The sequence below is a fragment of the Trichomycterus rosablanca genome, chromosome 24 (genome assembly GCF_030014385.1).
Source record: "Trichomycterus rosablanca isolate fTriRos1 chromosome 24, fTriRos1.hap1, whole genome shotgun sequence".
Classification (NCBI taxonomy): domain Eukaryota; kingdom Metazoa; phylum Chordata; class Actinopteri; order Siluriformes; family Trichomycteridae; genus Trichomycterus; species Trichomycterus rosablanca.
The window spans coordinates 14846507-14873379 of NC_086011.1; the positions used below are offsets into that span (position 1 = coordinate 14846507).

Consider the following 26873-nt stretch of genomic DNA (forward strand, 5'->3'; position numbering starts at 1 on the left):
AAGGCAATAAGGGATTTCAGAGATATTATAGCCTACTGCTTTAAATCAGACACACTGCTCGTTTTAGGTCTCGCCACATGGTGAACTCTGGGTTCAAGTTGTGACTTTGACTAAGACTTTCCAAAACATTCATTCAGTTCTTGAAGCCATTTCGATCTGGCTTTGCTTTTGCGTTTGTATTTTCTATTGTAATCTTGCTGCATAAAATCAATTACATCAGCTTTACCTCATGGACAGATGACCTCACATCCTTCTAATTTGTAAACAATGCAATGACTACTCGCTGTGGTGCTCAGAAGCACTGAGATCCAGGGTTCCTTTGGAATCTCAGCAGAGCTATCGACCGGTTAGGTGTCCGTACAGACATGATTGACTAAAGTATGACGCTGGGATGGCTAAAACAAACTAGTAATTGGGAGGTGTGCTTACAACCTTACTGGTAAATGCTGCATATTTGGGATGGTACCTAAATTCTTTGACATCTAGCTTATTATTATAAACAAACAAACAAACAGACCAACAGCCATAACATTAAAACCACCTCTATTTTATCAGCTCCACTTACCATATAGAAGCACTTTGTAGGTCTACAATTACTGACTGTAGTCCATCTGTTTCTCTACACACTTTTTTACCGTACCCTACCACCACAGAGCAGGTATTATTTAGGTGGTGGATCATTCTCAGCACTGCATTGACAATGACATAGTGGTGGTGTGTTAGTGTTAGTGTGTGTTGTGCTGGTATGAGTGGATCAGACACAGCAGCGCTGCTGGAGTTTTTAAATACCGTGTCCACTCACTGTCCACTCTATTAGACACTCCTACCTAGTCAGTCCACCTTGTAGATGTAAAGTCAGAGACGATCGCTCATCTATTGCTGCTGTTTGAGTCGGTCATCTTCTAGACCTTCATCAGTGATCACAGAACGCTGCATATGTGGCGCTGTTGGCTGGATGTTTTTGGTTGGTGGACTATTCTCAGTCCAGCATTTAAAAAAACTCCAGTAGCGCTGCTGTGTCTGATCCACTCATACCAGCACAACACACACTAACACACCACTACCAGGTTACTGCAGTGCTGAGAATGATCCACCACCTAAATAATACCTACTCTGTAGTGGTCCTGTGGGGGTCCTGACCATTGAAGAACAAAGCAGACAGAGAAACAGATGGACTACAGTCAGTAATTGTAGAACTACAAAGTGCTTCTATATGGTAAGTGGAGCTGATAAAATGAACAGTGAGTGTAGAAACAAGAAGGTGATTTTAATGTTACGGCTGATCAGTGTATACACATACCTAGGTGGACTTTAGTATCTCAGGTTACTGCATGACTGCATGTCTTTGACTGTAGGGGGAAACCAGAGCACCCGGAAGAAACCCACTCAGACACTGGGAGAGTGTTTGCCTGGACTTTGGTGGAATGGTGGTCACGCACCGATCTCCATGCTTCTCCACTTCTGTACAGGTGCCTCAGGCTGCTAACCAGGGTCCCTACACAGCATTGAAGGCCCTACCCACTTACTAGTCTGGTCTTTTCCACCCAGCAGACTAGAGGCCAATTTCGTCTGCTTGAGGCACTTCCAATTGTGCCTGCTAGGGGGCGCCCGGCCAACCAGTAGCAGAGCTGAAATTCAAACCCAGACAGTTACTCTGCTTTACGGCAGAATCTCATAAGTATCTTTTCTCTCCGTTTGTGTCTTTTAGGGATGTAACGATTCACCACGATTTGACATGTAAAATGAATCGATATTCACTTTAAACAGCAGAGGGCAGAGTGCTATACACCTCGCCTGGTTGACGTCACTGGCGCTATACGCCTGGTTGCCAAATTTGGGGTTTTTCAGCCAAATTGGGCTCAATTCAAAATTGTTTTGCATAGTTTGTACCTACCTCAGAAATAAAGGGGCATTCATTATTTAGATAAATAAAAGATAATCACAAATACAATATCGTATTTTCTTTTTTTAAGAGAAATAAAATGATAACAAGTAATAATAATAAATAATAATAATAAAATGAAACTTTGTCATAATTTGTCTTCAATTTCAGTTTAAAAAATCAGGAAAAATTTGTATCGTGAACCCAGTATCGTGACTCGCATCACATCGTGGGTAGAGTGTATCGTTACATCCCTAGTGTCTTTTTATTTATGTCTCAATTTTCCCAGTTAAAGGGCTCAAAAAGCAGAAAACTCTTCAAAGTGTCGCGAAGAGGCGAAGCGGTTTAATAATCAGTTCAAGCAGTTCACTGTTTGCCTGGACTCTTCTCAGCCCGGTTTGAAGAGTCCTTCAGCACCACTCACGCCGGCCCGGCATTTCTTCACCATGCCTGAGCACTTGGCGACTGTAATGAATTGAAGAGATGTGCTTTTTTTTTCTAATGTTGCTGTTTTTCACTCTGTGTTTTAGTCTGCCAGTCGGGCTTCTTCAAGCCGGCGCAGGGTGACGAGGCGTGTTTGCCGTGCCCCATCAACAGCCGCACCACCAACGACGGCGCCACCATCTGTGTGTGTCGTAACGGCTACTATCGGACCGACTCGGACCCGATACAAATGCCATGCACAAGTAAGTTACCTTGGTTAAGCTTTTAAACATGCTAAAAGTCGAAATCCTTGGTTGTCTTTGTTCGGCCATGTCTACAGGATACCACCATCATGTCTATTCTTGCCACCTGTCGTGTTGTTAGTGTTTACCTGATTTGAACCCAGTTTGCCGCTGACCTTTTCAAAGCGCCTCCAATGAGACAAACTGTTTGATATGATGCAGTAAAAGTGACTCGGGCCATACGAACAAAGCTTAACGTGACTTATTGTATTAAAACAACGACTGAGGGATTCCATTAGTGGAGAGAACTTATGATCAGTAATAATTAAGAGAGGTTTAGTGTTTCTGTTTCGTTCTTTTAGTACATTAAACCACTTTTTTAGTGATAAGCATTTTTAAAACTCCCGGAAAAGCTGATTCTCATCGTTACTCAGCAACCCGAGCTATAACACAAGTTTAAAAGTGAAACAGGAGAAAAATCAGCTAAACACAGATACATGTGGATGCTTTCAGTGTGGATTTGATGGTTATTCCACTCACATGCAGATTCGTCTCGTATTTGCACTCTGATGACGTTTTACCGCAGCGCTCAAGCCAAGCGCTGAGCAAAGCAGTAGTTTGCACCAAGGCCTGCGGTGTCTTATCAGCATTTTTGTCTTATCATCATTATTGTTGTCTAGTATATATTGTGTGCAGAGCAACAGGTGTAATTGTATACCCACAAAGTTCATCTTCAAAATCTGACTGAGTACCAGTTGAGTGTACCTAATTAGGTGTACCTGGGTGGGAGGTTGGGTGTACCTGGTCGCCATTCTATCACAGGGCATACACACACATTCATACCTAAGTGGACTTTAGTATCTCAGGTTAACCTGACTGAATGTATTTGACTGTGGGAGGAAACTGGAGCTTCTGGAGGAAACCCACACAGACATGGGGAGAACATGCAAACTCCACACAGAAAGGCAATCCCAAATGGCTTCACCTGGGAAGCAAAGCCAGGACCTTCTCGCTGTGAGGCGACAGTACTACCCACCGAGCCACTGTGCCGCTCTTTTCCTCCAAGCCCTGACCTGACATCATGTAGGCCAGGCTGAATCTCCGTCGTCACGGAGCCGCTCCGTCTCATTCCGTCCGTCCCCAGAGCAAGTCGGCGTTAGATGTCAACAAAAGGGCACGACCTTACAGGAGGCCGGGCTGCCGGAGCTCCCTACATCATTGTGCGCTCCGTGTTTTCATTTCTCTTTGAATGCCAGGGTGAACAGAGGGCGCAGAGAAAGAGAGAGAGAGACAGATAAAGAAAGCAGAATCGCTGGCGCTTTTGACCGAATCCATTTGCATACGGAATAGCCATGGGAGCCGCGCAGCTGTTGTGAATAAGAAAACAGCAGCGACGTCAGAGAGCCGCCGCTCAGCAGGCTTTACGCTGATTAAAGACTGGAAAGAGCACATCTGAGATCTCCGCCGAGCTCAACGCCACCCATTACCGCCCCGCTATCCACAGGAACGCGGGTGTTTACGAACGGTTTCGAGCGCCATACGGCGGATTTGCCCTTCAGGACTGGGATGCCTGGTAATGGGCATGTGATTAAAGCGGTTATAAAGGAGTAATCAGTAGGATTTTTTTCCTCCCCAAACATGGAGGGCGGAGGGGTCTTGGTTATCTCATTAGCCCCCAGGGAACGGCTCACGCTAATTAAAAGCAGCTAGTTAAAGATAAATAAAAGGGATTGTTTTGTTTTGTTTTGTCTTACCTAAGCTAGCTGTTTCGATGCTATGCTATTGTGTGTGTTCTTATTCCGAACACATACCCACACGGGGTATTTTTACTACATTTCGCATGACGTAGCTCTCAGTGTGAGCGCTTAGCCGCCAGCCAGCAGTAAACCTGCGCTTCCTGCCGTTAATTAGCAGTGCCGCTTGATGTCGGTCTGTAGACCGCCCTTGTGTATGACACGACCCTGTAATTGTAACGTTCCCAAACACGATTCAGATCGCATTGTTTTCAAGTGCAGTTCGTAGAAACGAGGAGCGGAACTGGAGGGAAAATCTGGGAAAGTACAGATCGTCGTCGTCATCACTACGCAAATCAGACAGTTGGGACAGTATGGAAAATGCAAATAATCCTTTCAAAATCCTCCACACATTCTCTATTGGGGGCAGGTCAGGACTGCAGGCAGGCCAGTCCAGTACCCGTACCCATCTTTTTCCGCAGCCATGCAGCATGTGGTTTTGCATTGTCTGGACGTCCCTGGAAAAGACGACGTCTTGAAGGCAGCACATGTTGCTCTAAGATCTCAATGTACTTTTCTGCATTAATGCTGCCATCACAGAAGTGTAAATACCATGACAGACCCTGGCTTTTGGACTCGTTCCTGATAACAGTCTGGATGGTCCTTTTCGTCTGTGGTCCGGATCACACGGCGACCTGGAACGCTGATTCATCTGACCACAGTACACGTTTCCACTGTGTGATGGTCCATCCTAGATGCCTCAGAGCCCAGAGAAGTCGACGCCGCTTCTGGACATGGTTACCATAAGGCTTCTTTTTTGCACAGTAAAGTTTTAAGTGGTATTTGTGCATGTAAGTGCTTGACAAAGGTTTGCCAAAGTAATCCCTCACCCATGTGGTTATATCAGCTATTGCTGAGTGGTGGTTCTTGATGCAGTGCCGTCTGAGGGATGGAAGATCACGGGCGTTCAGGTTAAGCTTGCACTGATTCCTCCCAGTTGCTTGAATGGTTTCATGATATTCTGCACTGTAGAGGGAGAAATATGCAAATCCCTTCCAATCTTTCTTTGAGGTTCATTGTTTTTAAACATTTCAATCACTTTCTCACACATTTGTTGACAAACGAGAGATCATCTGATCATCTTTACCCATCAAAGACTCAGCCTGTCCTGGATGCTGCTTTTGTACCAAACCATGATTACAATCACCTGTTGACATCACCTGTTTGGAATCACATTATTATTTAGTTTTTCACCTCATTACTAGCCCTAAATTGCCCCCAACTTTTTTGGAATATGTTGCAGGTCTGAAATGCAGGAATGAAAGTATATTAACAAATGAAATGTTTATTTTATTTGCATTTTCCATACTGTCCCAACTTTTTCTAATTTGGGGTTGTATATAATTATTGAATAATAATAAGGTTAAAAATCTAAAAATGCTTTTCCTCGCTTTACCGCTTGTCCACAGCCGTGCCGTCGGCCCCGCAGAGCGTGATCTCCAGCGTGAACGAGACGTCCCTGATGCTGGAGTGGGCTTCCCCGCGCGAGAGCGGCGGCCGTGGCGACGTGGTCTACAACGTGATCTGTAAGATCTGCGGAGGCCGAGGCTGCACGCGCTGCGGGGACAACGTTCAGTTCACGCCACGCCAGCTGGGCCTCACCGACACGCGGGTCTACATCAGCGACCTGCTTGCTCATACTCAGTACACGTTTGAGGTGCAGGCTGTCAATGGAGTTTCAGAACAGAGTCCTTACTCACCCCAGTATGCCTCGGTGAACATCACAACTAACCAAGCTGGTAAGCAGATTACTCTATGTATATTAGTACTTTTTCTTGATATATATAGATGTTTTTCTAAATGTTTTGGGAACAGGAATGGTCTTTGCAGCATCCCGCCTTAATTAGCGTACAGTATATGGCTAAACATATGTCCGCACAGCTTCTAATTATTGACTTCAGGTACATTTCATTATTTGTATATTTTAGGCATTTATCAGACGCTTTTATCCAAAGCGACTTACAGTACTGTGACAGTATACTGTCTAAGCAATTGAAGGTTAAGGGCCTTGCTCAAGGGGCCAACAGTGACAACCTGGCAGTGGTGGGCTCAAACCAGGGACCTTTTGATTACTAGTCCAGTACTTTAACCACTAGGCTACATCTGCCCTAATAATTCGGCAGTCGCTTTTATTCGAAGCGACTCACACAGGCTCAGGGGCCCAACAGTGGCAGTCCAGTCCAGTATCTCAACCACTGAGTTACCACTGCATACACCGATCAGCCATAACATCAAAACCACCTCCTTGTTTCTACACTCACTGTCCATTTTATCAGCTCCACTTATCATATAGAAGCACTTTGTAGTTCTACAATTACTGACTGTAGTCCATCTGTTTCTCTACATTCTTTGTTACCCCCCTTTTATGCTGTTCTTCAATGGTCAGGACTCTCCCAGGACCACTACAGAGCAGGTATTATTTGGGTGGTGGATCATTCTCAGCACTGCAGTGACACTGACATGGTGGTGGTGTGTTAGTGTGTGTTGTGCTGGTACGAGTGGATAAGACACAGTTTTTAAACACCTCACTGTCCCTGCTGGACTGAGAATAGTCCACCAACCAAAAACATCCAGCCAACAGCGCCCCGTGGGCAGCGTCCTGTCACCACTGATGAAGGTCTAGAAGATGACCGACTCAAACAGCAGCAATAGATGTGAGATCGTCTCTGACTTTACATCTACAAGGTGGACCAACTAGGTAGGAGTGTCTAATAGAGTGGACAGTGAGTGGACACGGTATTTAAAACCTCCAGCAGCACTAACACACCACCACCATGTCATTGTAACTGCAGTGCTGAGAATGATCCACCACCCAAGTAATACCTGCTCTGTAGTGGTCATGTGGGGGTCCTGACCATTGAAGAACAGGGTGAAAGCAGGCTAAAAAGTATGTAGAGAAACAGATAGACTACAGTCAGTAATTGTAGAACTACAAAATGGACAGTGAGTGTAGAAACAAAGAGGTGATTTTAATGTTATGGCTAATCGGTGTGTATAAATACTCGTATATACATATCATTGATTTCATAGATGTTAGCAATAGGCGTGACTGAAATACCTCAACTATACCTCATTAATTTTTAGGGGTATGTACATACCTTAACATAAAGAAACAGATTATTATTAATTAACTGTAATGCCTTAATCAGTCCATTCCTGGCTCACTCTTCCACCCACGCTAAGGGTCAGTCGCCGGTGGATGTTTTCCGCTTGCTCAGATTTAGCCGGTGATGTTTTATAAGTATTGTATGGAAAACTTTGCCTTATGTCCTTTTTCCCTCTGTGGTGGCCGTCTATTTAACCTCTAGCCGTTCTACACGACTGTCTGGACATCTCACGCTCACATAAACACACACAACCTCGTACCCAGATGATGCTACCCACACCAGATGCCGCTTGATGGCCTACTGATCATACAGCTCTGAGCTCATGATCTGCGAAAGACGTCCTGACTATTAAAGCACCATTTTTTTTTCTGCTTCATTTGCTCCCGACCGGTCTGTGATTGCGCTGCCCGGGCCGCGTAACCACATCATTTTCATCCTTTTCCTGATCTTCATGCATTAAACCTCAGTTTACGAATGAAGACATTCGAAATAATCCAGTGAGATTTGATTTGATATATACACCGATCAGGCATAACATAATGACCACCTTCTTGTTTTTACACTCACTTACCATATAGAAGCACTGCATGCTTTGTTAGCCCTCTTTTATGCTGTTCTTCAATGGTCAGGACCCCCGCAGGACCACCACAGAGCAGGTATTATCTGGGTGGTGGGTCATTCTCAGCACTGCAGCGACACTGACATGGTGGTGGTGTGTTCGTGTGTGTTGTGCTGGTATGAGTGGATCAGACACAGCAATGCTGCTGGAGTTTTTAAACACCTCACTGTCACTGCTGGACTGAGAATAGTCCACCAACCAAAAACATCCAGCCCTGTAAGATGACCAACTCAAACAGCAGCAATAGATCTACAAGGTGGACCAACTAGGTAGGAGTGTCTTATAGAGTGGACAGTGAGTAGACACGGCGTTTAAAAACTCCAGCAGTGCTGCTGTGTCTGATCCACTCATACCAGCACAACACACACTAACACACCACCACCATGTCAGTGTCACTGCAGTGCTGAGAATGATCCACCACCTAAATAATACCTGCTCTGTGGTGGTCCTGTGGGGGTCCTGACCATTGAAGAACAGGGTGAAAGCAGGCTTAAAAAGTATGTAAAGAAACAGATAGACTACAGTCAGTAATTGTAGAACTACAAAGTGCTTCTATATGGTAAGTGAAGCTGATAAAATGATCAGAGGTCACATCTTCGAGCCGTGACAGCAGCTTAAAAACGTGTCCCAGTCAGACTTCTTTTTGGAGCGGTAGCAGCTGTCCTTTTTTCTACCCCTGCAATTGTGGCTGAGTCGACGGCGTCCCACTTTCTTCGGCGGCGAAGTCTTTGGTTTGTTCTCTAATTGTCTCTGTGAAATGTGCGGTCGACTGTTCTGGGATCAGCTCTCGGCGTGCTGAATGATTCAGATGAAGAAAGGCTTTATCTTCGCTTCAGCCCATCTCTGTTGGATACACGCAGAGCAGCGTGCCAACTCCCACCGTCCCACCGGAGCTGGCTTGGCCTCGTTAAACTCACGATTCCGAAGTGTGACGTTATTTTATTGAACCCGAGATGAAAATCGTCACTTTTCTGAACGCCGCCCCTCCCTGTCGGCTTGACGACCGGTACTCTGGCTTTAGAGAGTCTTTACTGAGGGAAAATCAGTCGAAAGGAAAGATGTGTGAAGAGAAAAGGCAAAGAAATTGAATGGACAACGTGATAAATGTTACCCTAGAGCATGCTGGGAAATCACCTTCAAAAGAGCCTTTTAATGTAGCCAGCTCTCGACTGTCTCACATATCCTTGCCACCCCCCATCCCAGCCCTCAAAACACAAAACGGGTGACGAATTAAAGATTAAAAAACAACAGTACGCATCTTAATAAGGTGTTGGACCACCGTACGATGCCAGAACAGCTTAAATGCACATTGGAAAAGATGCTCCAAGTTCTCAGGAATTTGATGAGCCTCAGATGCAGCCTCTGGGTCCAAGATGTTCCAAAAGTCTTAATAAGGTGTTGGGTCAACATATGACGCCAGAACAGCTTAAATGCACATTGGAAAAGACGCTCCAAGTCTCAGAAATTGTACTGGACGAGCAGGACACCAATTGGTCATTTGATGAGCCTTTGATGCAGCCTCTGGGCCCAAGATGTTCCACAAGTCTTAATAAGGTGTTGGGTCAACGTATGACACCAGAACAGCTTAAATGCACATTGGAAAAGATGCTCCAAGTCACAGGTACGTACTGGACGAGCAGGACACCAATTGGTCATTTGATGAGCCTCTGATGCAGCCTCTGGGTCCAAGATGTCCCAAGAGTGTTTCAAGATCCAATGAGTGCAAAGGTCATACCTCATGGAGTACCAGGACATTCCCCCTAAAAGAACAAGTGGACCCAAGTTCTTGGAAATTGGACAGTAAGGGAACAGGTGGACACCACCTGCGCCATTGCTGGGGCAAGATGTTCCAAAAGTGTTCAAGATCTGATGAGTGCAAAGGTCATAGCATATGATTTATCTAATTAATGCATCCAACCCTTCAGGGACCCTTTATACCTCATGGAGTACCATGTGACATTCTTCCTGAAAGAACAAGTTGACCCAAGATCTCGGAAATTGGACAGTAAGGGAACAGGTGGACACCTGACCATGCTACCTGCACTTTGGAGACGTTGCGCCATTGCTGGGGCATTCTGCAAACTGTGACTATAAAGCTACCTTTTATACCTCATGGAGTACCATGTGTCCTTCTTCCTAAGAGAACAAGCGGACCCAAGTTCTCAAAAAGAGGACAGTAAGGGATCTTTCCACGCCGTCTGGCGCTTTAACAGGTGGACACCTGACCATGCTACCTGCACTTCCTCTGATCTGATCACCGAGTGGATTTACAAATGGATTTACCCCACGAAAATGGGACGTTGTGCCATTGATGGGGCATTCTGCATACCACCACCCTGATCGTCAACCACTTCCTCACCTGCCAGAGAAGGGGTCTCACTACTATCCGTGATTCACCATCCCTTTGCTTATGCAGGCACCCAGACCAGCCAGCAGGGGGCACAATTGCGGCAGCAACGAGGAATCCGTTTGACCGTCTCTCCCTGTCAGACACAGCCAGTTTTGTCTACACGGGCACCTGGCTGATTGATCCAGCCCAAGATCTCAAGGGTGGGCTAGTGCATTAGACCAGCGCGCCACATGTGCGCCAGGTCCGAGCCAACTTGGCATTAAGTATCCGTCTTTTGTGAAACACAAATACATACTGTACATGCACATTAATCATCTCTTGTGCCACGTAGTCATCCAATCAGCTGTGGAAATCGAATTAGCACAGAATGTTTGTGCAGAAATAATCTATTTAACATACTCACTTAGCATGCAAGTCTAAAAACATTCACACACCTGTGTCGGTTTATGAGAGCAAAGAGCTTTGCACTTCATTTTTTTTTTCCCCTCGAACTGACATGCAGACACAGTGAAGGCCTCCCAATTTCACGCTCACATTTTCATACATGCTTCACTCCTGACGCTTGGTGGGATGTTGGTGGACTTGCTGTGGGGGGAATGTTGGATACATCAACCTGCGGTGTTATTTTAGAGAAAGCTGATATATCAGAGACCATGGTTTAGTTCAGTAAAGCTCCCAAGATTTGGCAATGAGTACAAACTCGAGAATAAAAGGGGGGTATTTTTGAAAATCTGCACCTTAAGACCGACGTCAGGTCTGTAAAGCCTGCGCTGGTCCCTGTTGACCCTGCAATATTTGCTAAGCAAAAAAACACTGGATACTGCTTGAGCGGTGGGATTCCTCTTCTAAGCTTTGTTCCTTTATCCTGTTCATTTTTTGGAGTTCCTGCCACTTTTAACTCTGGCTTGCTAGACTTAAACAAGATCTATGTTGTGCTAGGCCGTTGGTGATTATGACTCCCAGAGGAAGCAAACATTTTATTTATTTTATATGCAATTTATTTTAATAATAAAACATTTTATATTTATTTATTTTGTTTTGTTTTATTTATTTATTTTTTATTATTTCATTTTATTTGTATTTACTTTTTTATTAATTATTTATATTTAATTAATTAATTAAGTTATTTTTAATGTATGTACTTATTTATTTTATTTATTAACATATTAATGGTTTTATTAATTTACTAATTAATTTATTTATTAATTTATTTATTTTGATTGGCAGTGTCTAAAAATCCATCTAGCAAATCCATCTAGCACACCCATAAAGGATTCAATAATTTAATAATTTAAATGCTATTTATTTGGTGAAATGATTTGTTTGTTTTTTTTTATAAATTTTTTTTTTTTTTTTTTTTTTTTTTATGTATTTATTTATTCATTATTTTTATTTTATGTATTTATTTTTAATTATTAATTCATTTATTTACTTTTTTGATTGGCAGTGTCTAAAAATCCATCTAGCAAATGCACAGCTATGCAGGATTTTAATAATTTACCATTTCAAGAAACAAACAGCATTACATTTTTTAGAGAAAATGCTATTTATTTGGTGAAATGTGATCATGACTCCCAGAGGAAGTGAACATGATTAAGTGAATTGTGATGATCTGGAATTTTATTTCATTTTATTTTATTTTGTTTTAATTTATTTTTTATTTTTATTTTTTTATTTACTTTTGTGATTATTTATTATTAAATTAATTTTTATTTATTTATGATTGTATTTATTTATTTAATAAAGTATTTATTTTTTATTAATGTATTTATTTATTCATCCATTTATTTATTTTTTATTTTTTTATTTTTTTATTTTTTTGATTGGCAGTGTATAAAAATCCATCTAGCAAATGCACACCCATACAGGATTTAATAATGTATGGGTAATAATTAATGAATAATAATTCATTAATTATTATTATCATTAATAATAAGTATGAATAATAATTCATTTCAAGAAACAAACATCATTTAATTTTTTAGCTGGTTTATTTGTTTAACCTGATAAATATTGTTCTTGATAGTTTTAAGGCAGACTGTGTATGGCAAAGTACATATCACTAAAGAGCACACCACTTGCTCCTGTCTTCCTTAAGAGTTTGCCAGGAGTTTGCCCAATCGCAGTTCCCCCCCCCATCCCGAGACGGCGTCTGCATCCTCTCAAACAGAGTGGCCGTCACTTCGGATTACGAGTGCTGGGTCTCAGTTAGAGAGAGTTGTGAAAGGTCCCTATTAGGGCTGGCGTTCCCAGCAGCACCCCGTTTTTGGCTACGGACTCCCCCAGGACAGGCCGGAGGAGCCGAGAGGCCCCGGGTTGGATGGGCCAGGCCCTTAATTGCTTCTGGTTCAGAGGGCTTCGGGGTTACATAAACATCTTGTCATCCCTCATTAGACCGGGTGAATCGGCGCTTCTCCGCTTCCACAGTTCAGCCTCGCAAGCCGGTACGCGTTGGAGGGATGGTTCCAGCGGGAGAAAGAGAGTCTCTCTCGGAAGTGTTAATTGGAACCGTTTTAGAACCGTGCAGCTGTGGAGTGGAGGGACGTTCCTTAAAAGAAACAAACAAATAAGCGGATTGGAAGTGCCTGCTGAGAAAGTGTGTTCCTCCGGAGAGCGTCTACTCTTCGGCTTGTCGACTCGCTGATGAGAGCAAAGTGCTTTTACCAACCCGGACTCTTATTTTCCACTTAAAACAAAGTGCAGTGTTGATGTGCAGTTCTTACCCGGCCTTGCTGCGTTGTTTTTCGGAAAGTTTCCTCACAGCTGGAGCCATCATCGCTGTCGTTGGCATTTTGGCACATAATGCCGATTGTAATGCAAATGAGACCCGGCTTGTTCAAACTCTAGCCTTGGATCTTTTACACTGAGTGGCCTGTTGGGTACAGTTTCATTTTTCTAGGCTTGTGCCACCTGTTGCTGCCTCATAAGTGCCAACACGAGTCTATATTACATGGCCAAAAGTTTGTGGACACCCCTTTTAAATATTAGGCTTAGTTGCTTTAGCCACACACATTGCAAACTCACTCACTCACTCACTGTCTTAACCGCTTATCCAATTAGGGTCGTGTGTGTGTGTGGGGGCAAGGCACACAGTAACACCCTGGACGGGCAGCCAGTCCATCGCAGGGCAGACACACATACATACATACACACACATACACACACCCATTCACCTATAGGGCAATTCCTTGTCTCCAATTAACCTGACTGCATGTTTCTGGACTGTGGGAGAAAACCGGAGCTCCCGGAGGAAACCCACACTGACACGGGGAGAACATGCAAACTCCGCACAGAAAGGACCCGGACCGCCCCGCCTGGGGATAGAAACCCAGGCCCTTCTTGCCGTGAGGCAACAGTGCTACCCACAGAGGCGAGCTCTGTAAATCTGGAACTCCAGTTGTAATCGGCATGCAGGGGTAGCGAGAGCGTGTGTTTTAGCTTTGCCATGCCGTCTTCCTGTGCCTGCTTTTTCCCCCCGCAGCTCTGAACTAGCGGGTCACGCGGGGTTAATCAGTCATTACACAAACCCAGACCGACTGTAAACACACACACATGCTCAGAGCTAGCGTTCAGCAGGGAGAGGATAGAATTTGTCGGTCTGGCAGGCCCACCCTCTGAAAGTTTTATTAGAGCAATGTGTGACAGGTCACTGGTGATGTGTGATTTTGTCTGGCAGGCTGGAGTGGAGAGTTGCAGGGGAAATGCCACTCATGGCACTGCTGCGCTTCTTTCATTGCGCTCTTTCCTCCCACTCTTTACCCTTTCAACAACGTCTCTTCTGGATTAATGGGGAACGATGAGTAAAACCAACAGCTTCCTTGGCAGAAGGTGACGTTGTTGAGGTTTTTTTTATCTGGAATTGACCTAAGTAGTCGTTATTCAGTACGGTACATTTCTTTCTGCACACAAATTACCACGATTGTGCTGTTTGTTTTTACTGTAGCCGTCGACCGAACACTGTTTATTTTTTTCACTTTTATGTTTCACATCCTACAAATTTCCAAAAACTCTGTAGACACACCAACAATTACTTTGTAAGCGCAGCGGTAAAAACACACGTTGGAACCAGAGCTGGGATCTCGAATACATCGTATCGAATCTCGGCTCTGCCTACCGTCTAAGGCTGAGCGGCCACATGAACAACGATTGGCCTGTTGTTCAGATATGGGCGGGACTAAGCCGGATGGGGTCTCTCTCCCGTGACTGGTGCAGTTACGACCTCTGCTGGCTGATTGATGGCGCCTGCACAGAGATGAAAAAAGAGGGCTCTCAGGGTGTGTCCTCTCCGTACACAACGCTGAGCTGCATTGCACTCGTCAAAGTGTAGGTGATAAAATGCGTACGGCTGCTGCCCACAGGGCAGCTACAGGGCATTACAAAATAATACATTAACAGACACACCTGGGGCAAATAACATTTGCATGTTTTTGGGCTGGAGTGAACCTACAAGGACACAGGGTTTGACCTATTGGTTAGAAGGTGTAGATACTGGTAAGGTGGGTCATAAACTGGAAACTGGGTATGATACAGAATGCATTTGCACACTGTAGTTTGTTATTTTTTAACAATATTATGATCCAGTGCTTTGGTTCAGACCGCAGCTGCCAACCTGTGATGCCAAGATTGTTGGCCATCATGACTATTACCATCTCCTGCCAGCTATTAGCTGTCAGCATGAGAGTCTGGCGCTTCCCTATAGACGATTTACCCATATGGCACACGTCAGGCATGCACCGATCCATACACACCTCATTTATTTGGTCACTTGTTTTGCATTTCCTTCCGTTTGTTTAGTCATTTTATCAGCCCGGGGTGAGCGCCAGCGTATGAGCCGGGCGTGGGTTAATACCTGAAGGAGACAGATTGTTTTTTAATAGGCCGAGGAGCCATTGTGTGAACGAATCGTATTATTCGGAGGTGGGCTCGCTAATCTGGCTCAGCCGCTGTCAGGCACCGACAGAAGATTTATGACTTAATTATCTCCAAAATTGCTTTGGCAAGCTGCTGCTAGGCCACGAGGGATAGCCATACCGGTGGCAGCGGTGGCACAGCCGAGTGGCTCTCACGTACAGATGAGAGGGGCTGTGAGCACTCTTGTTTTTCAGGGGTACCACCTCAACTGAAGTAAGCTGCCATTATCACATTCATTTGTTTGGGTCTGGTTTGGTTGTACCAGCATCATTTTGTAGGGGGTCACATGGTCTATTGTCAATTTGACTCTGCACAAACAGTATCCAAACATACACAGATCAGCCATAACATTAAAACCACCTCCTTGTTTCTACACTCACTGTCCATTTTATCAGCTCCACTAACCATATAGAAGCACTTTATAGTTCTACAATTACTGACTGTAGTCCATCTGTTTATCTGCATGCTTTGTTAGCCCCCTTTCATGCTGTTCTTCAATGGTCAGGACCCCCACAGGACCACTACAGAGCAGGTATTATTTAGGTGGTGGATCATTCTCAGCACTGCAGTGACACTGACATACAAGGTGGTGTGTTAGTGTGTGTTGTGCTGGTATGAGTGGATAAGACACAGCAATGCTGCTGGAGTTTTTAAACACATCACTGTCACTGCTGGACTGAGAATAGTCCACCAACCACAAATATCCAGCCAACAGCGCCCCGTGGGCAGCGTCCTGTGACCACTGATAAAGCTCTAGAAGATGACCGACTCAAACAGCAGCAATAGATGAGCGATCGTCTCTGACTTTACATCTACAAGGTGGACCAACTAGGTCGGAGTGTCTAATAGAGTGGACAGTGAGTGGACACGGTATTTAAAAACTCCACTCACACCAGCACCGTCATGTCAGTGTCACTGCAGTGCTGAGAATGATCCACCACCTAAATAATACCGGCTCTGTGGGGATCCTGACCATTGAAGAACAGGATGAAAGCAGGGTAAAAAAGTATGTAGAGAAACAGATGGACTACAGTCAGTAATTGTAGAACTACAAAGTGTATAAACAGCTTTAAACAATTGCATTAATCGTCTGCGCTAAGCAAACACAATCTAAACGCAAGATCAGGCATCCAGAGAGTCACGTGACCAGAGGTGCTCAGGTGGAACTAGAACAGAAGGTGGCAGCGAGGCCCCCATACGGAAAGTGCCAGCCGAGGTCAGTAGGGTGGCCGAGTTGGAGCAGGAGACACCTGGAGCGCTAGCGGTGGATATCGGCCTGCTTTGGCCGGCGCCGTTCACTTCCATACTAATAGCGTCATTGGGGAAAAGTGTGGCAGCGCAATTAGCATGAGCCCGAGATCGAGGCCTCATAAGTATTCAGAATAAGACACTGGAGTCAGTGAGTGTGCACTCGCAGCACATAAAATATGCATTTAATTATGCAGTTCTTTAAAGAAGCATGAAAATCTTGTGCGTTCAGTCTTAATGAAAAATGGAACAAATCTGGTTTGGTTTTGCATAATTTACATAAAAATTTGCACACATGCTAAATCTGATTTAAGACGCTATGTTCAAAATAATAATGTTTAATCAAAAGTCAGCATTTAATCTTTACTCTACATTACTCTACATACACTCAACCCTCCTTTCTACAAACAATATCTAAATAGTGACAGAAAACATTAAAACCACCTCCTTGTTTCTACACAGTCCATTTTATCAGCTCCACTTACCATATAGAAGCACTTTGTAGTTCTACAATTACTGAATGTAATCCATCTGTTTCTCTGCGTGCTTTGTTAGCCCCCTTTCACCCTCTTCTTTAATGGTCAGGACCCCCACAGGACCACCACAGAGCAGGTATTATTTGGGTGGTGGATCATTCTCAGCACTGCAGTGACACTGACATGGTGGTGGTGTGTTAGAGTGTGTTGTGCTGGTATGAGTGGATCAGCACACTCACTGTCCACTCTATTAGACACTCCTACCTACTTGGTCCACCTTGTAGATGTAAAGTCAGAGACGATCGCTCATCTATTGCTGCTGTTTGAGTCGGTCATATTCTAGACCTTCATCGGTGGTCAAAGGACGCTGCCCACGGAGCGCTGTTGGCTGTATGTTTTTGGTTGGTGGACTATTCTCAGTCCAGCAGTGACAATGAGGTGTTTAAAAACTTCATCAGCATTGCTCATACCAGCACAACACACACTAACACACCACCACCATGTCAGTGTCACTGCAGTGCTGAGAATGATCCACCACCCAAATAATACCTGCTCTGTGGTGGTCCTGTGGGGGTCCTGACCATTGAAGAACAGCATGAAAGGGGGATAGTCCAGTCCATTACAGAGCAAACACACACACACACACACACACACACACACCTAGGGCTATTTAGTGTCTCCAGTTAACCTGACTGCACGTCTTTGGACTGTGGGTGGGAACCGGAGCACCCGGAGGAAACCCACACAGACTCAGGGAGAACATGCAAACTCTACACAAAAGGACCCAGATAGCTCCACCTGAGAATCGTACCCTTAGGAACTTCTTGCTATTTGGCGACAGTGCTACCCACCGAGCCCTGTGCCGCCTATTTTGGACAATCTTTGCTCTTTTATCATCTTTATTTTGGGATCTACTTAGTCATATTTCCGCTTGAGCACAAAGCGGTGATGAAGAAGTGAGAAGAGTTTTCCAAGCGCGTTTAATCTTTCTATGGTAAAAACATTCATGAATAACAAACACTGACAGATTTTCCCTCATGTGTAAAGACTGATTTGTGAACATTTGCATTCAAATGCAGCACACTTCAGCTTTAAGTGCAGAATGTTAATAATGTTTATGTTCTTTCCGAACCCCCGCTTGAGATGCCAGGCACACGGATCACGCCAGCATGCTTCGGTAGCGCTTAAAGCGCGCTATGCACGTCTGATTTTAAGTCTAATTTTACAGACAGCTGTACATTTTTACTGGAGATGCGTTTGTTCTGTTTAAATTGACAATTAAACTCGGTGTAGGTCTATCTGGATTTTTCCACTTGCCAAGGCTCTGATCATTTCATGCATGTTTGAAATTAATGATTAACATTTGTATAGCTCTAGGCCCAGGCTTCTTTTTTTTAACCTTTCTTATTATTACTCACTGTGATATCAATGGTAGCGCTGTCGCCTCACAGCAAGAAGGTCCTGGGTGGAGCAATTCGGGTCCGGTTTTCCTCCCACAGTCTAAAGACATGCAGTCAGGCTAGTTGGGCTATCAGCCCAGCCATAACATTAAAACCACGTCCTTGTTTCTACACTCACTGTCTATTTTATCAGCTCCACTTACCATATAGAAGCACTTTGTAGTTCTACAATTACTGACTGTAGTCCTTCTGTTTCTCTGCATGCTTTGTTAGCCCCCTTTCACCCTGTTCTTCGATGGCCAGGACCCCCACAGGACCACCACAGAGCAGGTATTATTTAGGTGGTGGATCATTCTCAGCACTGCAGTGACACAGACATGGTGGTGGTGTGTTAGTGTGTGTTGTGCTGGTATGAGTGGATCAGCACACTCACTGTCCACCCTATTAGACTCTCCTACCTAGTTGGTTCACCTTGTAGATGTAAAGTCAGAGATGGTCGCTCATCTATTGCTGCTGTTTGAGTTGGTCATTGTTGAGACCTTCATCAGTGGTCACTGGACTGTTGGCTGTATATTTTTGGTTGGTGGACTATTCTCAGTCCAGCAGTGACAGTGAGGTGTTTAAAAACTCAATCAGCATTGCTGTGTCTTATAAACTCATACCAGCACAACACACACTAACACACCACCACCTTGTATGTCAGTGTCACTGCAGTGCTGAGAATGATCCACCACCTAAATAATACCTGCTCTGTAGTGGTCCTGGGAGGGTCCTGACCATTGAAGAACAGGGTGAAAGAGGGCTAACAGAATACAGAGAAACAGATGGACTACAGTCAGTAATTGTGGAACTACAAAGTCTTTCTTTGTGGTAAGTGGAGCTGATAAAATGGACAGTAAGTGTAGAAACAAGGAGGTGGTTTTAATGTTATGGAGTTCTTCATTATTCAGTCCAGTCTGTAATAAAGTCTGTAGTGAGTTCTGGACATTTTCAGTGCAAACAAGTGTGGAGGTCTGCAGCAGTAGAGGCAGAAATACAAATCCGGTAATTGGATACGACTAGATTGGGAGGAAAATTGAGTTAAAATGTATTAAAAATAAAAAACTGAAACCAACCATGACCTGATCAGTGCCAAGACTGTTCAGCCCAAGAGTTTTACAAAGTGTTTGATACCCGTGCTTGTCTATTAATGTCTATTGAAGTAAATACTGTAGATGCCTGGTGCCTTTAAGGACTTCAACTGTAAGTCCATGAACCAGATCTTTTGTGTATGTACCGATGAATCATTGATAACATAATTATCGTTGATATAATACAGAGTAAATTAACAGCAGATCGCCTCTCAGCTTACAACTCAAGTTGGCTCGCTGTAAATACAGATGTCATTTATTCATTTTCCTCTCCGTGTACACACTGAAAGCACGGAATGAGTCATAAACTCCCTGAAAGTATCTCCAGGCTTCATAAGCCTTTCAAAGTGCCAATTTTTGAATTAGCTCACAGTGTGTATACGAGTCCATTAATATTTCGATCTTTTTCAGTGCAGATGGTTTAAAGCTTGATTAACTGAAATGGCACTGGGCTGTTTTATGACGCTGGAACGTCCACAGAGACATAAAATCCACAATCCATTACAGATGGGAAACAGTGATGAATGCCAGTTTCGATTCTAAGAGCTCAGGCTGGTTTGGCATTGGGACTTTTTGGAAATGCGTGAATGGCGCGATACGTCAAGTAGGCCGGCGGCAGTAGCCTGGGCGCAGTAGGACACATTCCTCTCAGGAAGGAAGGAAAAGACCTGAGAGTGAGGACATGGGGATTTATGGGTGCTACCTAGAGCCGTCTTTCAAAAAATCCACAATCGGAATCCAAATCCACATGCTTGTACGGTTTTACCATGTTCCAACGATGGATTTCTCTACCTGGCATCCTTTCCTATCGCTCAGTGGCACTAGACCTTCTGAAATGCATGAATGGCACGATACGTCAAGTACGCCGGCGGCAGTAGCCTGGGCGCAGTCGGACACATTCTTCTCAGGAAGGAAAAGGCCTGAGAGTGAGGAGATGTGGATTTATGGGTGCTACCTAGAGCAATTTTTTCAAAAATCCACAATCTGAATCCAAATACGATCCACATGCTTGGACGGTCTTACCATGTTTCAACGCCTGGGCGCCGTCGGACAAATTCTTCTCAGGAAGGAAGGAAAAGACCTGAGAGGGAGGAGATGGGGATTTATAAGTGCTACCACAATCTGAATCCAAATCCACATGCTTGTACGGTCTTACTATGTTCCAACGCTGGGCTGGAATTCCTCCTTCTGTATTGTTTCTCTACCTGTCGTCCTTTCCTCTCGCTCCATGGCACTTCATAAACTCTTGGCATTAGGAGAAAATTGTTCGGTTTGATTTGTTGACATTTTAAACACATCCAACACTGGGCGAACCTGCTTGAAGTATCAATGGTTTTACCATGCTGTGAAAGCACATACAATAGCAGCTGTGTTTTAACCGTGGCTTGTTTTACTTGCTGTGCCTCCCATTCCAGTGGTGCTATGTGAATTGAGACCAGTGTTACTGTCAGATAATCAGTCATAGTGCTCGCATTCAGCTCTCACTCAATTAGGAGTGTTTTATTTTGAAAGAAAACCATTATTTTAAGGGAAAGCAGGAGAGTGCAGGACAGGGTTGAAGTCAAGAGTTTATATTGACTTGTAAAGAACATGTATGTCACATCGGTCTAGCCATTTTAATGATGTCTGCGACTGCTATTTTACTGTAGGACTGGAAGGCATACAACGTTCTCGAAGCAAATTTGTTGATGCCTGCAGTAGACATAATGGCCACTAGTCTGCTGGGTGGGAAAAGCCCAGACCCAAAAAAGGGGCTGGGGTCTTTGATGCTCTCTACGAACCCTGATTAGTAGCCTGAGGTGCCTGTACAGAAGTGTAAAAACACTCAGATCAATGTGTGACTCTCCATGCGCAGGACTGGCCTTACTTACAAATCCACCGTAGTGTGGGTGAACAAGAAGGGGTTGGTGTACTATGCACGTGTCTGAGAAAGCTATGTGTCTTGCTGCTAGTACCTCTCCCTCCCTGCAGGCGGAGTACGGCTAGGACTATCACTTGCCCCCTCCGACATGCATGCAGGCGCATCTTTTGTTGTGCTGGTATGAGTGGAGTTTTTAAATACAGTGTCCACTCACTGTCCACTCTATTAGACACTCCTACCTAGTTGGTCCACCTTGTAGATGTAAAGTCAGAGAGGTCGCTCATCTATTGCTGCTGTTTGAGTTGGTCATCTTCTAGACCTTCATCAGTGGTCACGGGACGCTGCCCATGGGGCGCTGTTGGGTGGATATTTGTGGTTGTTGGACTATTCTCAGTCCAGCAGTGACAGTGAGGTGTTTAAAAAACTCCATCAGCGCTGCTGTGTCTTATCCACTCATACCAGCACAACACACACTAACACACCACCACCATGTCAGTGTCACTGCAGGGCTGAGAATGACCCACCACCTAAATAATAATAATAATAATAATAGTTATAATAATAACCTGCTCTGTGGTGGTCCTGGGAGAGTCCTGACCATTGAAGAACAGCATGAAAGGGGGCTAACAAAACATGCAGAGAAATAGGTGGACTGCAGTCAGTAATTGTAGAACTACAAAGTGCTTCTATATGGTAAGTGAAGCTGATAAAATGGACAGTGAGTGTGGAAACAAGGAGGTGGTTTTAATGTTATGGCTTATTGGTATATATATATATATAGTTTTGAATGACATTAAGAATGACTTTTATTTGTAGTCTCTTTTAGAGACACCCCTCAATACACAGGGTGTAACCTTTGGAAAGGATAAGGCCTAGTCATGATCACTAATGAACGCAGCACAACCACAGTCTGACGAGTCAACCTTCACTTTATTTTCTACATCTGGATGGACTTATGTTTGAAAGAAGCCAATCCACAATAACCCTTGCCAACCGTTAAGTACAGTGGGAGATCCATAATGGTATTAGGAGGCATCTTGAAATCATTTGGACCAGCGATCGCTTTGCATTGCGGTAAACAGCCGAAAAAATATAGGGAGCTTTTACGGGACCTTCGGTGCAAACACGATTTTGATGATGATGCTGTTTTTCAAAGTGACATTGCAGTATACTGTACATACATACACCGATCAGGCATAACATTATGACCACCTCCTTGTTTCTACACTAAGTGTTCATTTTATCAGCTCCACTTACCATATAGGAGCACTTTGTAGTTCTACAATTACTGACTGTAGTCCATCTGTTTCTCTACATACTTTTTTCGCCTGCTTTCACCCTGTTCTTCAATGGTCAGGACCCCCACAGGACCACCACAGAGCAGGTATTATTTAGGTGGTGGATCATTCTCAGCCCTGCAGTGACAATGACATGGTGGTGGTGTGTTAGTGTGTGTTGTGCCGGTATGAGTGGATCAGACACAAAATACCGTGTCCACTCACTGTCCACTCTATTAGACACTCCTACCTCTATTAGTTGGTCCACCTTGTAGATGTAAAGTCAGAGACGATCGCTCATCGATTGCTGCTGTTTGAGTCGGTCATCTTCTAGACCTTCATCAGTGGTCACAGGACGCTGCCCACGGGGCGCTGTTGGCTGGATATTTCTGGTTGGTGGACTATTCTCAGTCCAGCAGTGACAGAGAGGTGTTTCAAAACTTCATCAGCATTGCTGTGCTGTGTCTTATCCACTCATACCAGCACAACACACACTAACACACCACCACCATGTCAGTGTCACTGCAGTGCTGAGAATGACCCACCACCTAAATAATACCTGCTCTGTGATGGTCCTGTGGGGGTCCTAACAAAGCATGCAGAGAAACAGATGGATTACAGTCAGTAATTGTAACATTACAAAGTGCTTCTATATGGTAAGCGGACCATTCAAGAATGATGTCATTTTGTGCATAAATATCATTGTTCTGAAAGCAAAGGGTGACGTATCGTGTGGAAAAGTCTGTTATACTAAAAAACATTTTATTTGTATTTTATTTGTAAAGCCTTTGGGAAATTGCTTGTTTATGCTTACAAGATCACACCCCATTAAATCCACACAGGCTTAAATGGCTGGGAGGAAGATTATAAACTGTATATTTTCCATTGATCATAGAATTTATTCCTGGATCCTAAAGCAAAACATTGAAAAGCTCCGCTGGCTGTGACGGTTTATATTCTCAAGTCATGTTGTCGCCAAGTCTTTGCGCAAGAACTAGGCTCAAATGTTTCGACGTATCAGATCTAGGAGAAGACCTCTACTGCATGACAAATCGTAAAGATCTATCCAAGACTGCAAAATAAAAACAAATATATTTCATCCAGATTTATTTTCCCCTCACGTCTCCCCCTGTTTGGTCTTTGTCCTCGATCACCTTTGTTCGGTTTGCCTTCACTTGAATCCGTACACCTTCATCACACTCGGATTTGTGTATATATAACTCTCCACGACTCTCCAGAATCCACGGCTCCTCCAGATCACGTCTGTCATCCCTCACATGGTTGTGTTTACCGATCGTCCTGGGTATCTCGGAACGAAGCGTCTCCTGAGGTGAAACTAATCAGAAACGGTACACAACATCCCCAGAAACCGACAATCTTTACTAGCAATCATTCCCATCCGAATCCATGGGAATTCAGATAAAGTTGGCTCCCTCTGTGCCACTATAAACAATTTTGCTCCTCCAGATAAGTTTTCAACTGAATTTTGGAAGAGGAGCGCAAGGATTCACTTTTTTTTTTAGGAAAAATAGCTTCGTGTGAGGTTGAGGTTGAGGCTGATGTTGGCCGATGAGGTTTGCTCTAACTGACCTCAGATGTGTTTGATGTGGTTGAGGTCAGGGCTCTGTGAAGACCAGTCAAGACCAGTCAGGACCACTACAGAGTAGGTATTATTTGGGTGGTGGATCATTCTCAGCACTGCAGTGACACTGACATGGTGGTGGTGTGTTAGTGTGTGTTGTGCTGGTATGAGTGGACCAGAGTTTTTAAACACCTCACTGTCACTGCTGGACTGAGAATAGTCCACCAACCACAAATATCCATTCAACAGCGCCCGTGGGCAGCGTCCTGTGACCACTGATGAAGGTCTAGAAGATGACCGACTCAAACAGCAGCAATAGATGAGCGATCGTCTCTGACTTTACATCTACAAAGTGGACCAACTAGGTAGGAGTGTCTAATAGAGTGGACATTTGTGGTATTTAAAAACTCCATCGGCGCTGCTGTGTCTGATCCACTCATACCAGCACAACACACACTAACACACCACCACCATGTCAGTGTCACTGCAGTGCTGAGAATGATCCGCCACCTAAATAATACCTGCTCTGTGGTGGTCCTTTGGGGGTCCTGACCATTAAAGAACAGGGTGAAAGCAGGTTAAAAAAGTATGTAGATAAACAGATGGACTACAGTCAGTAATTGTAGAACTACAAAGTGCTCCTATATGGTAAGTGGAGCTGATAAAAAGGACAGTGAGTGTAGAAACAAGGAGGTGGTTTTAATGCTATGGATGATCAGTGTATTTGCTAAAGCATTAAAGCATCCCAGCTTTGCCATGAGGCCACTGTTGGACCCTTGAGCAATGCATTAAACCCTCTCAGCTCTTAGGGTGCAGTACAATGGCTGACCCAGTGTTCTGATCCCAGCTTCCAAAAGAGTTGGGATACATGGAAAATGTGTTCTCTTTGCTAGGGTAAAAAGCCGTACCATGGAGAGCAGTTGTGTGGAAAAGCTAGAATCCTGAATGGCAGGAGTATGTTACAAGGTATAATAACCGCTCTTATGGCTTGGTACTTGTATTCAACAAAGTGTCCAAAGGTGAAGAAGAAACATGACAGCCATCGCCTTAATATGACTCCTTCTCCCCATTAGATTGGTGCTTTGTTGCCTCTTGATCCCTGCTGCCCTTTGGCTTTGTAGCCAGCTTCTCAACTTGACAAGCCAATTGTCATTCCACTGTCAGTAAGAAATCCTTCAGTGGTAGGAAAACCAAAGCTCTCCGAGTCTGTTGCTTTCTCAGACCGGTGAGTGTCCTTCAGCGTGAGCATATGTCCTTTGTTTGTGTTGCTTTGGGTTGGATTACTAGTGACAGCAGTACAGAGACCAGGCTGGATGTAAATGCGGTGCACAAAGAGCATGTGTCAACCCTTAAATATATATTCATGTGTGATGTGATACCCGTGGAAGCTCCCTGTTGTGGTAGCCTGGCTGCTTGTCCTTATTAGGTTGTGCTTTGTGATAGAAAACAAACTTGCCGACGCAATCCGGACAGAGGGGACGCTTGTAGTCACCTGGATTTAAACGGGCCTTGAGGCCTGCTTCGGAGGTTGATGTATTCCGTCGGGCGGATCCGTTTCCCCTCTCTGGCTCTGTAAAAAAATAAAGTCGTTTCAGGCTGTCATTTATTATACATTGACAGATTTTTATTATGTAGAAGTGGTGGTTGTGGTTTGCCTGTTGTTGAGAGTCTTCATGGTTTATTATCTACTGAATGAGAATGATTTAGGGGTTAATGCAGGTCATAGTCATACAAGGTAAAACCTGGGCTGGGGAATAGAATTATAGGGCTCATAAATGACATAATGACACTCAAAATTAAGCACGGGTGCTTCCAGTTTCCAATGATCATCCTCCAGATGATTCTACAACTTGATTGGAGTCCACCTGTGGTAAATTTAGTTTATTGGACATGTTTTGGAAAGGCACACACCTGTTTATATAAGATCCCATAGTACACAGTGCATGTCAGAGCACAAACCAAGCCATGAAGTCCAAGGAATTGTCTGTAGACCTCCGAGGCACAGATCTGGGGAGGGGTACAGAAACATTTCTGCAGCATTGCAGGTCCCAATGAGCACAGTGGCCTCCATCATCCGTAAATGGAAGAAGTTTGGAACCACCAGGACTCTTCCTAGAGCTGTCCGGGGTGGGAGGTCAGAGATGATCGCTCATCTATTGCTGCTGTTTGAGTTGGTCATCTTCTAGACCTTCATCAGTGGTCACAGGACGCTGCCCACGGGGCGCTGTTGGCTGGATATTTTTGGTTGGTGGACTATTCTCAGTCCAGCAGTGACAGTGAGGTGTTTAAAAACTCCAGCAGCGCTGCTGTGTCTGATCCACTTGTACCAGCACAACACACACTAACACCACCACCATGTCAGTGTCACTGCAGAGCTGAGAATGATCCACCACCTAAATAATACCTGCCCTGTAGTGGTCATGGGGGTCCTGACCATTGAAGAACAGCATGAAAGGGGGCTAACAAAGTATGTAGAAAAACAGATGGACTACAGTCAGTAATTGTAGAACAACAAAGATAAAACGGACAGTGAGTGTAGAAACAAGAAGGTGGTTTTAATGTTATGGCTGAC

The 26873-nt window shown here is 44.3% G+C and overlaps 1 protein-coding gene across 1 annotated transcript in view; it reads left to right on the plus strand.

Moving 5' to 3' along the window:
* The window catches only part of ephb2b (eph receptor B2b), a 248056-nt gene that overhangs the window by 182800 nt on the left and 38383 nt on the right, over positions 1-26873 (plus strand). The window contains exons 4-5 of the mRNA XM_062986759.1: positions 2413-2568; positions 5750-6079. Coding sequence (XP_062842829.1) covers positions 2413-2568; positions 5750-6079 — 486 coding nt within the window. The remainder of the gene's footprint in view (positions 1-2412; positions 2569-5749; positions 6080-26873) is intronic.